The 14,108-nt window shown below is 33.6% G+C and overlaps 1 protein-coding gene across 1 annotated transcript; it reads right to left on the bottom strand.

Annotated features, from left to right (window-relative positions):
• Window positions 1-612: 612 nt before the first annotated feature.
• On the bottom strand, window positions 613-10,272 carry SYT4 (synaptotagmin 4). Its single transcript, XM_003924707.4, has 4 exons — window positions 9,968-10,272; window positions 6,319-7,133; window positions 4,465-4,585; window positions 613-3,361 (listed from the first exon to the last, which is right to left on the bottom strand). Exons 1-4 carry the CDS (start codon window positions 9,999-10,001, stop codon window positions 3,054-3,056), a joined length of 1,278 nt encoding a protein of 425 aa, XP_003924756.1. The 5' UTR covers window positions 10,002-10,272; the 3' UTR covers window positions 613-3,053.
• Window positions 10,273-14,108: the final 3,836 nt, after the last annotated feature.

Here is a 14,108-nt window from a genome sequence, read left to right as displayed (position 1 = left end):
AGACATCCAGGTCCACATAATTTTATTAGCCAAATATTTCTCAGAATGTAAAAAAAAAAGAAGAAAAAGAAAAGAAAAGCAGTGCTATAAAATAGATGATGAAAGATGTTAAAATAAGAAATGAGATAAAGGAAATAAATAGAAGAGTAAAGAAACGTGGTTGAAAATAGTGACAAGAAAAGGAAATGAAATATAGAAAAGTGAATAAAATTTAGAAAAAAAGTCAAAGAATGTGGGAATGAGCCTAAGAATCTAGCAGAGCCAGTTGATGAGGTTCCCTTGAGGAGAGTGGACTGGTATAGAGGAAAGGGCAGGGCAGACCATGAAATCTTCTTGAGCACTATTTATTCCTACTTGAGTCAATTGCCTATGCTCCTTGATCCTCAAGTTTTGCTTTTGTATAGTAAGGATAATGATATAATAGAGATAATGATATCTGCTCCAGATGATCATTATGAAGATTGTTTTAAAGGTGTATTAAAGATTTCCGTACTCAGTAACTAATGTTTGCTATAACCTGTGCAAGGAGATCCACTAGCGAAACTTGAAAATTCAGTCAGCAATAAGAGAAGCCTTATTACAGAGTCCATTGGCAGAAAGTCTGCATTGAAATGGGTTGGGCAAAAGCAGCAATTTATTCATGTCTTACAAACATGGTCTTACAAACATCATACAGAGCTGGCACAAAAGAACAGACACTGTCTCATACACCATGCTTCCTTCCAAAACACTTCTATTGAGTTACAACATCAGAACAAGTCAATTACTGAGTTACACAGTTCTTCAAACATGTATACCTCCCCATTCGGGTGGTGAGATTTGCTAATCAGACAAACAATTAATTTACATGTTTAATACAGTGCAGGATTTGTAACAGGATTCAAGATATTCACATTGATATTGTAATACATTCTAAAACAGTACAATTTTCAAAAATGATGAGATTATGTATTAATATCTCCCTGCCTGTTTCAATTCCTTTGTTGTTTTTCTTCTTTCTTAAAACCAGTTGCAAATAGTTTCACTCAACTTTTCACACTCAAAAACACTTTAAGTTTTAAAAGCTAAAAACTATTTACAAATTATCCATTTTAATTTTAAAAGTGTTTGTTGTTGGTTTCATTGTTCCATGTTAAAAAAAAAAATCACCCTCTTCCAACAACCACACCTCACCTGCTACCACCATTAACTTCTGGCTGCTGTGAGAATACTTCGAATTGGCCCCTTACAACTTTTCAGAGGTCCAAAATATATTCTGTTCCATGGCCCATGATACCAAAAGCATATACATAAAAAGGCCATTTAACTTCCCCAAACTACACACCAACTACAGTTCATATCATGTTGCTTTCACAGAAATGCTGAGTGGAGCAAGATGCTGTGAGGTGACTTTGTAGTGAAATGAAGACAATGATTGGGAAATATACTTGTTTAATCCCAAAGTCATTTTAAAGCACAAAAAGAGGTTGACTTTTAATCTTTGTACATACAGAATGTAATACATTTTCTTTACATTAGGCATAGTCATAAAAAGCATGTATAAGTTGTTTGGAAAATGCATTTTTCATAGAATTTACAAACACTGTGATATCAAACACATTCTCAAAAACCGCTAAAGTACTGACACAAAACCTGACTCAAAATGTAAATTTTTCAGTAGACTTAATTTCTAACTTGCATATTTAATAATTCAACTGTACTCAAGTTCCACTCATACTTCTCTAAAAACGCAAATATAGTGATGTAACTCTCAAGTTAATTCTTTCCAAATAATCACAGGGTACAGCTTTAATCTAACAGGTTCAGAATGAATTTCAGAACCCTGGCAATGGAAAATGATACAAGATACAAGTCTGTAAACTGCTCTATAGACAACAGCTCAAGAAAAATTAGTCTAGAAAAGATAGTGAAACATATTCTTTGTTGTGCCAATTTGACAGCCTAAGTATATTTTCTGTGAACATATGTAAATTATATTAGAATTTCTCTTGAACAATTTTGTAGTCTTACATTTGTTTGTTAGTTTGGTAACACTTTTTATCTGGCAATGTAAAAAAACTTCACAGTCTTTTCAAGCAATATCTTAGTCTTTTCTGGGGAACAATAAGTTAAATGAAGATGTACGTGGCCATGTCCACTCTGGGTACAAACGGTGGCCCTAAAAGTACACTTGCACACTGTACATATTTCCTGTAAGAAAATTGCGCTTCTAACGGGATTTCTTTTTGAAATTTCTTTCTTTATCCACTAACTAATTCAACAACTTCATGAAGGTACATAGGGGTTTCTCAGGCCACACTGAGGCTTGTGACAGGCAGTGAATAATCCAAGGCCATGGTTCTTATGTGAGGTTATATTTTAAAAAATTTAGACTCACATGTAACCTTAGGGGGGAGAAAAATCGTATTTCAGCCACAGTGTTCTCAACTCAGCCCTTTAATAAAATAATTTCTCAGCTTGTTCACTGTCCTTTTGAAATGAATCTGTTACTCTTAAGATAAAATTGCATCAAATAATTACAAACCAAACTGAAATGACCAGATATTTTTGTATGCAAGACAACCATTTGCACATGACATAATTAATAAATACAAACTAGAGAACATTTCTTTAGTATCTTTGGATTTAAAGAAAAATTGATTTCCCAAACCTGAAGATAAATGGATAAATTTTCACAAGGCAAGGCATACTTTTTATTTTTAAATCTTAACAATCACACGAACTTTTTGTTACAGGTTCCAATGAGATTGTCACATTTATAATTTGGGATTCTGGCACAGAATTCACAAAATATCTGACTATTCCTATTTATATCACTGGTAACCTGAAGGAAAAATTGAATATCTTATGGAAATTTATCCAACTCTTCTAATAAATAGGGAAATTATCATGATACCCATTTGAAGTTACTTTCTGGTCTACTAATTCAATCCATTTCTAACAACAACAACAAAAGATAGCTTGGTTTCACAAGCTTGCAATCCAATATGTAAAGAAAGAAAATTTCTCCTTGCCTAGTAAAAATCTTTAAGTTCCAACTCATGGCTAGGATGCTAACCATCACAGAGCACATGCCACTTGGCAATTTGTCTCCTGGGGTAGTCACAGATCTCTTTCCAGTGCTCTCCACCAGTTCCTTCTGCTGCTGCACCCAAGACTAACTGCCCGATCACCTCATTTCGGGACCCCCTTTCAGAATCCAAAACCAAAAATTCAACACTTATATCTTCAAGACCCTCACAAGGAATATCAAAGACAAACAGCTCATTGAACACTGCATTGGGGGTGCATTTCTTCACATGAGTCTTCTTCTTGGAGATTCTCTTTTTGGCATGGTACAGGTTCACTTTGACATAGGGATCTGCAATAGAACATAACAGGCATTATAATGGGGAACTGGGCTAGAGAGCTGATATCAACATAACGGTGCCCTTAGAGATCATAACATGCCAATGAAATGTGGCTACCATGAAAATAAGTCAGAACAAAGGGAAATATGGATAAAGCTTGGCTTTTCTCTTGTCAACAGAATTGAAAATAAGGACGAATATGCAAAATAAGAGAAAACTGGGAATCAGAAAGCAAATATCATTCTGATTTCCCTAAATCAGAAAATAGGGAAAAAATAACGGTAGGAAAAGAGGTAACACAAAAGGAAAGAAAATAAAATGTTCTATGGACTCATTCTGATTACTAATAACTTAGTGTAGGAAATAGGGTAGAAGGAAAATATATATATTAGACAACTTCTAGGTTTATTGACTTGTATGACTTTGGGTAAGTCTCTATTTCCCTGACTTTTGCCTGCTTTTTCCACCTGATGATGATGCAGAGACCACAATGGCAATGGTCTTTTTAGTTTTAACTTTTCTGAATTTCTTTAGTCACAGGCTAGATTTGCTTTCTGATTCCCAGTGTTGAGTTTCTCTGTGTCATGGATAACACGTAGATTTTAAGCTAATGCTATTTTATCACAACTACTTTTGCCTTTTTCTGGTGGCAGCATACAAGTTAATTTTAGCTTCCTAATCTAATCTTTTAAGACCATGTTTTCAACTCCCATCATTAAATAATAATAATAATAACATTAGATGATATTTAAAGAAGTACATGTTTCTAGCTCTCACAATACCTGTCAAGATGAATAGTATTATTTCCAGTTTCTGCAGAGTTTAGAAACACACCCAATAATATTTTGCTAAGGGATGAAATTAGGACTTGAACTCAGGTAATTTTAAACTATAGCTTATTTTGTTTCTCATTGTACTATGCAATAAAAAATTGGTGTTTTGTTTAGTTTTTGTAAAGTTAGTCACAAAACTAAAAGCTAATTTTTAAAGCAGATACATAAGGAATTAGAGGAAAGATAAAACAAGAGAAGAGTAAGAGTAGGTGGTGGGCTCATTTGCCGTAAAATACATTCCATTCATACAATGAACATGAGTATTTCAGAAGCATTCTTACCTGAAAGTCCGGATACATCAGATTTAGGCAGATGTCTAGCTTTTAAAACAACTACAGTTAGAGTATTTGTGGTGGATTGATAGCAGAGAGAGATCAGTAACTCACCCCTTCCTGAAGACTTCTAAAGAAAGAGAAATGTAATATAAGTATTTCTGTTATTTTTTAGCTTTGAAGTTCGCACTTTCATTCAAGTTTAAATAGCATTGTCATTTAAATGTAATCTTCTTGGTTATTTTAATATGCTAAGGAATCAAAGAGTAACTAAAAGCTTTTGTGCAGTACCATCACTGCTTGAAAAACAACTGCCTGCCATCTTGTGGTCCTATTGGGTACTACAGGATGTTTCACTTTGCAATAAATTGGCCACACCCATTGCTTAGCAATGTTTAAAGGATATTTAAATTATATCTTACACAGATTTTTTTTTTTTTGCTTTTTAATAACACCTCTACTTTTCAAAGTTATTAATAGTAATAAAGTTTACCTAAGTCTTTGCATGAGTATGTGTAGGGTCAAATGACTCTACTTATACTCATGCAAATAGCTAGATAAGTTTGATTTGATTTCAAATTCTTTAGCATTGACATATTGAAATTTAAATTTAGACCAGATGAAATTTATTCTGATCCTAACTATCTTCCTAGCCCAAAGGTATGATGGAGTTAAAATTGTCTGTCTCTTTCCCAACAGCAAGTTTCCATGTAAGCCAAGGAATGATTTGATTTCAAGTATTGGAGAGAATTGATTCTGAATTTTTAATATTTTGTTTTTGGACAGTATCATAGCGTCCTTCTTTTCATGCTACTTAGAATTTATTTGTACTTTAAAGACAATGAGTAAGACATCCGATAATTCAAAGGAAAAGTTTTGACTGAAAGTTACAAGATATTAACTTGGATTTTTTTTTGCAACTAGAATGATGGTTGACACAAAACTAAAGCTGCAATATATTTATACAAAAGCTAACATGGATCAGCTATATGAGTAAGCACTCTAAGGAGAAACAGGGTAGGAGACAAATCCTTATTCCCACTGTGCCGCTAAGCCAGCCAGGTGTCTCAGACAAGCTGTGGAATGTCTCTGAACCTTGGCCTTCATTAATTTCAATGAGAGGATACAGTCAAAATGAGCTGTCAAGTTATTTTTAGCTCTAAAACACTATATGGTTAAAAAAACACATAAATTAGTATATTTATTGATTTTTATAAATCATTCTATTATAGAGAGAAATTATTCTGAAATACCACTACTGAAATCAATTGAGTTTCAAATTTAAAGTGAAAATAGGGTTAAATTTGTTTAATGATACTTTATTATTTTTAATAAACTTAGAACTACTAGAGTAGTATAAGTACAAAAGCAGAGGAACTCACTTCCTAGTGTACAATTTAGAGATGGACATTTATAATTGAATATGACATGATATCTCCTCCTTGAAAAGCAATTCCATGAAAGTCAATATAATTTCCAAACCCTCAGAAAGAATTGATTTAATTTTAAATTTCAATTTTAAATTCAATTATGCTTACCTTGAAACCTCTTTGTTAACTTGATTATGAATAACAAATATTCAACTGTGTTTTAACAAATTTATATAAGTGATATCTAAATATCCTTCTATAAAGAATACCTATTTACTTTATGTCATTAAAACAATTTGAGTATTTCAGTTATGGATCAAATTTTATTTTGTCTGTTCTATTCCCTTGCTCTCCATTTGATTATAATTAATAATAATTAAACATGGTAAGGATGACATGTACAAGCTCATCATATTAATTAAAATTCCTTGGACACAGAAAAAGCTACATAAAAGATTGTTTATAAAAACTTTAAGCACTGAAAATAAATTACCCTAACATTTCTTTTGATGATCTCTCTGTTCATTAACATTTTTCCTTCACATAATTCAATTCCCGAGAGAGGAATTAGAACTTCCCCAATGATATCATCTCTTGAAAACCTGTCAAAGCTCAAAATTGTGAAGTGCAAGGCCAATTCCTGGATTTGGGTATAGGGGATCCCATAGAATGTAAAGGTTTCATCAAAAGCTGGATCCAAGGTTTTTCTCAGCACTCTAGTTTTCACTTTATGCTTCTTCTCTGGGAGGATCGTCATTTTGATATATGGGTCAGAGGTCATCGACTGCTCATCCATGGCTGGCAAGCCACGGGCTTCCTTTATATTGACCACAAATGCTTTTCTCTCAAAGTTGTATTCTAAGGAGAAGAAGAGCGTTCCCAGCTTCTCTTGTTTCTCTTCTGAAGAAAGGGAAGTGCTGGACTTTAAACTATCAGGGGAAACTGCCTCTTTTTCCCCTTCTAAATTGGGCTTCGGAGTTGCATTCTCCGGATCAGAAGGGCTGCCAGCTTTGAGGTTGGTTTTGGGAAAATTGCCATTGAGATCTCTCTTTTCAAGATCCAGATGTAATGAATTCTTTGGCACAGCTGGTTTATTCTTTTCTTCATTTTTGTCATCTGCTCCAAACTTCTTTTTGCTATTTAGGTTTTCAGGGTAAATGTCAACTCCCTTAAGCACATGCACAAACTTGTATGGAGGAGTCTTGTTAGACTTGGATGATTTTCTCTGACAGCAGATCCATGCAAAGAGAGAGACTGTGAAGACCAGGCCAAATGCACTGAAGATCCCCACCACTGTGGGGATTTCATCTGAAAAATCAAATGACCAATAATATACATTAAAGAAGCAGAGCCGGAGATAAGAGCCTTTTGAAAAGCCTAATAGAGCTGGCAATTGTTATAGGTTGGATAGATTGAATTACTTTCCAACTGTTCTAGGTATGAGTTAAGCACATATTTCACAGTAATTTCATGTGTAAACAGATCCCCACAGGGAAAACAAAACAAAACAAACAAACAAACAAAAAAAAAAACACATAAAGTTTGGTAGAAACTCTTTCATTTCAGTAGTTTTTCATTAATGAAGGGAAAAGATGAAAATGGTCCTGAATCAGATATGGAGGAATGCTTAATGACTCTGACTTATCTTCGTTTCCTCAGACAACATGAGGCAACTACAGTATGATGGATCGGTACTAATTTCATTATTTTTAAATTGTCATTTTGAGGCTTTCCAGAGCATCATTTCTTACTGGAATTCTAAGTAGTTCTTTATGTACCAAGAATTCAAGCAAACATTTAGGAACTCAGTGGCCCATTTAATATTAGGAAATTGTAAAACAGTATTTACCATTGTCACAAACTCATTAATAATTTTTATCCCCATTGTGAAACAGTGGTAAAAATATACATATATTAGGGAAAATAAAACAAAAACAGAAGAGCAACAGGGTACCAATATTATGTAACTTATAATACTACCATTCCCTTTTATGACAATCCAAAATTTCTCAAACACTGAATTATACAAAGTATAAATTAATTAAACTTAAATAAGATAAAAACAGAACAGTAATTATAAGTGAATCAGCAATCCTTGACATGTAATGAGAGCAGTGAGATTTAGACTTCAATTTTATCTATAACTGTGTTTTCCCCTAGCACATGGCATAGCAAATGATAATCAAACTGAAATTGTCTTTATTTTCTTAAATGATGGCACATTAAATTACTGATACTAGGTAATATTGATTATGCATAAGGTTTATCCTATTTTATATGTAAGCATATTTCTTGAACAAATGGTTAGTTACACTGTGGAAGTAAATGCAGTATTATTACATCTGTACATAGTGAATCAATAGAATCAATGCTTAATATAATCAAAGTCAATATGACTACTGTAATATTATATACATTTAGTTCCATTGCAATATGCTTTTTATTCTAACTAGCAAATAATAAAGTTGAAAGTTCCAGTCCAGAAAGGGTTAAAACTTTTCTAAATAACCACAAGAAGACCAATCTTTTGTTACTTTCCTTCCCCATCCCCCAAAATCTTCTGCCAATCTACTTCATAATTACAAAACTAAACTCAAAGAATGTAAGGTTAAGAAAATACAAAAAAAAAAAAAAAACCTGAAGATAAAAAATACAATAAAAATCCTGTATTTTAATGTATGGAAACTGAATCATGTAAAACAGTGACTACCACCGTATAAAGCAAGAGCTAAAGATAATCAGCTAAACTTAGTATCAGCTTTTCAGTTTTTCCTTCTATTCAAGTCTTTGTGAAAAAAAAATGCACCCACATTCCTGGACTATAATAATCCAAGGCCAGAGAGTCAAAGCAAAGTCATGAACTGAAACAGATCTTTAGCCAAAGTAAGAACAATAAAAACAGTAGAAAATCATTTCTTTTTTAAGTAGACTGATAGTCCATGCTAGAACATATTTTCACTAGCACAGTCTCCAAAAATTCCTCTGTATTAGAAAATCATTCAGGTTTCTAATGAAGAACTGGGAATCAAAGTCATAACAAAATAAACCCAATGACCCAAATGGAAGGCTGGGAAAGAAAGTCATTTATGAATATAGTATCACAAATTGTCCCTATTTAGTATTTATGTCAAATGGTAAACATTTTATATAAGATGGAAACACTTATGTACTCTCTATATATTCTCTACTGATAAAGTCTTACAATCTTGAAAGCAAAGATCATAGTTATTTCACTTGGCTTAATAACAATTATCACACATCTATAGATATCACTCCTCTTCACAAACTTCTATGAAATTTCATGATTTAATAAATACTTGTAAGTAAAATTCTGACTTTTTGCCTTTGGAATATACTGGGATCTAAAAATAGTACTTTTTTATTGTAAGAAGTACATCTAATTTTATGTACTAAAACCAAAAACTTGGTGTAAAAAAAGGGAAACTGAACTGGAAAATTGGATCACTAATTCAAGTAGCTTTTAGCTAATTGTGCAACCTTCAATACTTCCCTCATCTTTCTGGGCTTCAGTTAGCTCAGCAGGGAAATGAAATGGGCTGAGCCAGTTCATTTTGAAAGTCCCTTTAACTCTGCTACCATATGATTCTGTCTTTCACTAGCAACACATTTCAAAGATACAAGAAAATTATAGCAGAGAAAAACATCCTTATGGTACACCCTGTAATGAAATATACATTGCCAAGCCCCAATAGACAAGTTGCTTTTTTTAACCAAGATCAAAACCCGATGTAACCAGAGATATATTTATCTTCTCCTAATAAAATATAGATTTGCCTACAAATAAGAATCACCTACAAAATAGATGAAACCAAGATGGGAAAAACAGACCCCTTTTTCTTTACTCAGTGCATTCTGCTATATACAGAGGCACCTGAAAATTTAAGAACTTCTTGAAGATAAATTCTCCCTACCAGAAGACAATTTTAAGGAGAGAGATACCAAGGAAGGGAGAGAAGCCACAGTAATAAGCCACATTTGCCTGTTTGCCATTCTCATTTTCCTTTTAAATTAACTACCTAGAAAATTTGTATTCAACAACCAGGAAAAAAATAAAGGAATAAACAGCCCACCCCAGAGTATTCAAGGAACAACCGCAGTCATAAGTTCAGTAACTTGCTTACCGAATTCTTCCCGGCTGGTGGTGATCGGAGCCATTTTTTACTGCGTGCTCTGTCCGAGGTGCTGAAGGGAAAACCGCCTGGCTGGATTCACTTGCCTGGATCTGAAGCGCCGGCTTTCCAAGCGCTGAAAACAACAGCGCAGAGCCCAGGGGACCAGCTCCTGGAACAGGGAGGAGGCAAAGAGGGAGGTCCACTCGCCCTCGCACAGTGATTTGCCACCTCTGTTCCTGTTTTGGCTCTTCTGAGAAGCTCGTCTCCGAGACTCCAGACGTGGCTGGAACCCGAATTGACGCAATCCTGACGCTACAGGGCTGAAATCAGCACCTGCCCCCCTCCCCTCCTCCCTTCAAGCTTTCCTTCTTGCTTCCTCCCTCCTCTCTTGAGGATTCAACACACGCTCACCAATTATTTAAACTGTTGGACCACTGGAGATTAGCTTTGCTGTTTTGTGGGGGCTCAGAGGCACGCCGAGATGACCCCGGAAACTGATCTCTGTCAGTTCCTAATATGAAATCTCCTCATCACCTAGATGAATAAAAATATGTTTCTGAGTTATCACAATAACGTAATCTACAGAAGAGAAATTTCTGCATCCAGTGACTCATTTTAAGATGCAAAAACATATTTTCTTGCTTTTTAATTTTTTCTTTGACATCTTATACCTATGATACTTACTATATTTAGAAAAATCCACTGCAAATTGATCCGTTTAATATAAGATAGTTTTTCCTCTACAATTCTTTATGTTCTAATGAATTAGTAGTCTAAATATTTTGCTGGTACTGTTGTTCTTTCCTGATCTGTCAGCTCTCTTCCTTTTAATATTTGATCGGTTAAAGCACTTAGGAACAGATGGGAATAATTCCTTGGATATTCAGACTCTCTCAGATATAACTTTTGCATATAACGAGACTGCTTCTGAAATGAAATTTATGGTTAAAAGCCCTGACTTCTAGTACGTTTGTACAAAATAGTTACAATAATCAGACCAACATCTAAAATAGCCTTGATAACATTAGTTATTTCAAAGGAAATAATTCATTTTTCTAAACTGATGATATTCTTGGAGGTGAAAAACTGGGAATAATATGGTGTCAGATTCTGATTCATTTGAATCTGAACAGTGTGCCTTTCTAAAGCAAATGCTTAGCAGTTTTTCAAAGGAAAGAAGTCAGGCTGTAACTCCAACTGTCAATTATTGCTCTGCAAAGAAATTCTTTGCTCTGGAGTTAATAAGCAAATGACATTCAGTGTGTGCTGGGATGTGGGAGAAAGGATATAGGGTGAATCTCAGAAAGCTACTGTGCGAGTGACAGGTTCCTGCACATTGGCTAACAGCAGCCCAAAGCATCAGGGCTGTATCTGGGGAGAGATTGGCTTCAGTTCTTTGCATCATGGAAAATTTTATAAGCCAGTCTCTTCTTTGCCTTTCTGTTTGCTCCCACATACTTGGCATTTGAGTGTTCCTCTAACAGATTTTTTTTAACTTTATATCTTCATGCTATGAAAACACACAAATTAATTTGCTGTATTTGATTTTTCCACTGGCAGAGTCTCTGATTCTGTCTTTATCATTTCACGTTATTCAGATTACCTGTTTCCTCAATTATGCATGCATGCATCTGGTGGGATTGTCCCTAGAAATAAATATCCATTAAGTTAAAGAATAAGTGACATTTATTTGTGTTGTGTATCATAGGTAGACCAAATACATGGTGTGATGTTTACTAAAGTGTATGTTTTCTAGCTAAGTTATTGCTGGCATATGGTTAAGCTCATTTGTCATAAACATAAATACCTTATGTATATGTTCTATATAAATTAGTGTCTCATGAATTTTACCTTCAGATGGTAAAATGTTGCTTTCTGTAAACTGTACAGATTGCTTAAACTCAATTTCCATGGAACCCACCCCATCCTGTGTTGTCTCACATCCTGATAACCTTTTGCCCAGAGCTAATGCTATTATGAACTTAGTAACTATTTCATTGCTTGCCTTATAAGCAAACTGAAAAGAACTGTTATTAATTAAAATGTCAGAAGTGTCCCTCATTTTCATTTTATGAATAACATTTTAGTTATTATCCAATCTCTTTAGACAAACTTCTAGCAACACCAGATGAGGAGTGGGCAGCAGACAGACCCCACAAAGAGAAAAACCTGTAAGTTTCTTATGATTGAGATTCACACCCTACCACATTATTGAACTATTCTTTTTAGATTCATCAAACAAGTTATCAATTCACTGACATGCAAAATACTGCTCTAGCAGGGGAGACTTGGGAGGAGGAATTGTTGCTAGGTAACCACTTTTTTACCACCCAAAACACACAGCCTCAAACAAGTTCTTGCTTTGGCAAACACAGACCATTCTGTGCAGGAGGCAGTATTTACTTCAGAATGATTCTTTCACTGTTAAAGTGGTTCAACTTTTACATTACTTTTTTTTCCCTATCGCAAATGTCTATTTATAATTTGAGAAACAACAGAACACTTAGCTTTAAGAAATTCAGTTTAATATAAAGCTATGGATGACTAATTATATGATTGTTTTTGTTTTATAATTTAATTTAATTAGTATGTATTTTGATTTTTAATTATCAGTTTATTTGTGTTATTTATTAATTGCATTGTTCAGTCTATATTTTCTCTGTTCCCTTCTTCAAAAAATATTATGGTTAATGTATTTAGAATCTCATGCAAAGCAAAAGATTATTTCAAAATGTTTTGAAAATGTTGGTATGATCTTCAGTAATCTTTAGTAATTCCTAGATTAGTAATAAAATATCATTTTACTGGTATGTGGGTGGAGTAGACTGAAGTATCTCATAATGGGAAATGGATAATTGTTTCACTGTTCCTTATTATTATATTATGAATCCTGGCTCTAATGCTAATGGAATAGATTTATATTACAAGCACACCCAAGTAAAAATCCTGCAAGACAAATGCATCCTCATTTGGTATCACAGAAATCCCTTTACTACATTTGTTTTTCTTCAACATATTCAGCATTTACTATGTGCGTTTAATAGTTTGTAAATGACAGTGAACCCAAACCACTAAATAAATAAATAAAGCTTATATTCTTCTTTTTTTATTTTCTTTCAACACATACTAAACATGTATCACTAGATTTTTTGCTAAGTGAGGGGTTTATATTTGTCAAAATGAAAATAAAATGATCTTTGTCTTCATGGAGCTTATAGACTATAGAAGAAATTGACAGCTTTTTCTCTAGAACTAGAAAAACACTTTTAGATAATAATTACATGCATACTTATTTTGGCTTGTACATTCTACAAACTCTGGTCAGCACTATTCTACAGCCATCACATCTCTCTTATTCAGTCTATTCTTATTGACCGTTTCTTGCTGACTATGGATTCCTTATGATTCTTACACAGATTGCATTCCTTCTTTTCTGTATCTACCTATAAATTCCTTATACTTTAAGAATCAGTTGAAGATTCATTTGTACTATGCAGTTCTAACTTATTAGCACTCATGGGTTTCTTCTGATTTAAATTCTTATAAGACTATCTATAGTGAAATCTTTTAAGTCAACTTGACATATCCTTGATCTACATAACAACTATTCCCAAAAAGATAAATCCAAGGCCTTCATTAATGCTAACCCCCAATATTCCACAAGATTCTTATTTGTCTCTTCTATTTTTTTTTTACTTCTCTGTACTATTTTTTAATGACTCCTGTCTCCATTTTATTTTTACATTTCAGGCCTGCCTTCACACTGTGGCCTTTGAATCCACTTCTCAAATTGCTAGGTCTTGGTATCTCAACAAGAATTTGATCTAGAACCATTCTAGAAGACTTTTTTTCTTTGAGTTTATCTTGAAGGTGTTTCTTGCTAGCTCCTCTCTCACGTTTTCAATCTATTCCTAAGTAAGATCTCTCTTAGCCTTCCATTATCACTAAAAAACTGGAATTGGACAGAGCAGAAGTATACTAAATTATTCATTTTAGGTAATGGAGATGTAACAAATGTTTTATTATTAGACAATATTTACTTTCAAAAACATAAATCTTGATAAAATTGGTATGGACAAAATCTCAAAAAATTACTGGATTACATATAGTCCTACGCAAAATAGACAGATAAAACAAAAAACAGGAAGCA

This window comes from Saimiri boliviensis, chromosome 13 (genome assembly GCF_048565385.1).
Source record: "Saimiri boliviensis isolate mSaiBol1 chromosome 13, mSaiBol1.pri, whole genome shotgun sequence".
NCBI lineage: Eukaryota > Metazoa > Chordata > Mammalia > Primates > Cebidae > Saimiri > Saimiri boliviensis.
The sequence above is the reverse complement of the archived record's forward strand: the minus strand, read 5'-3'. Positions and strand labels throughout refer to the sequence as shown.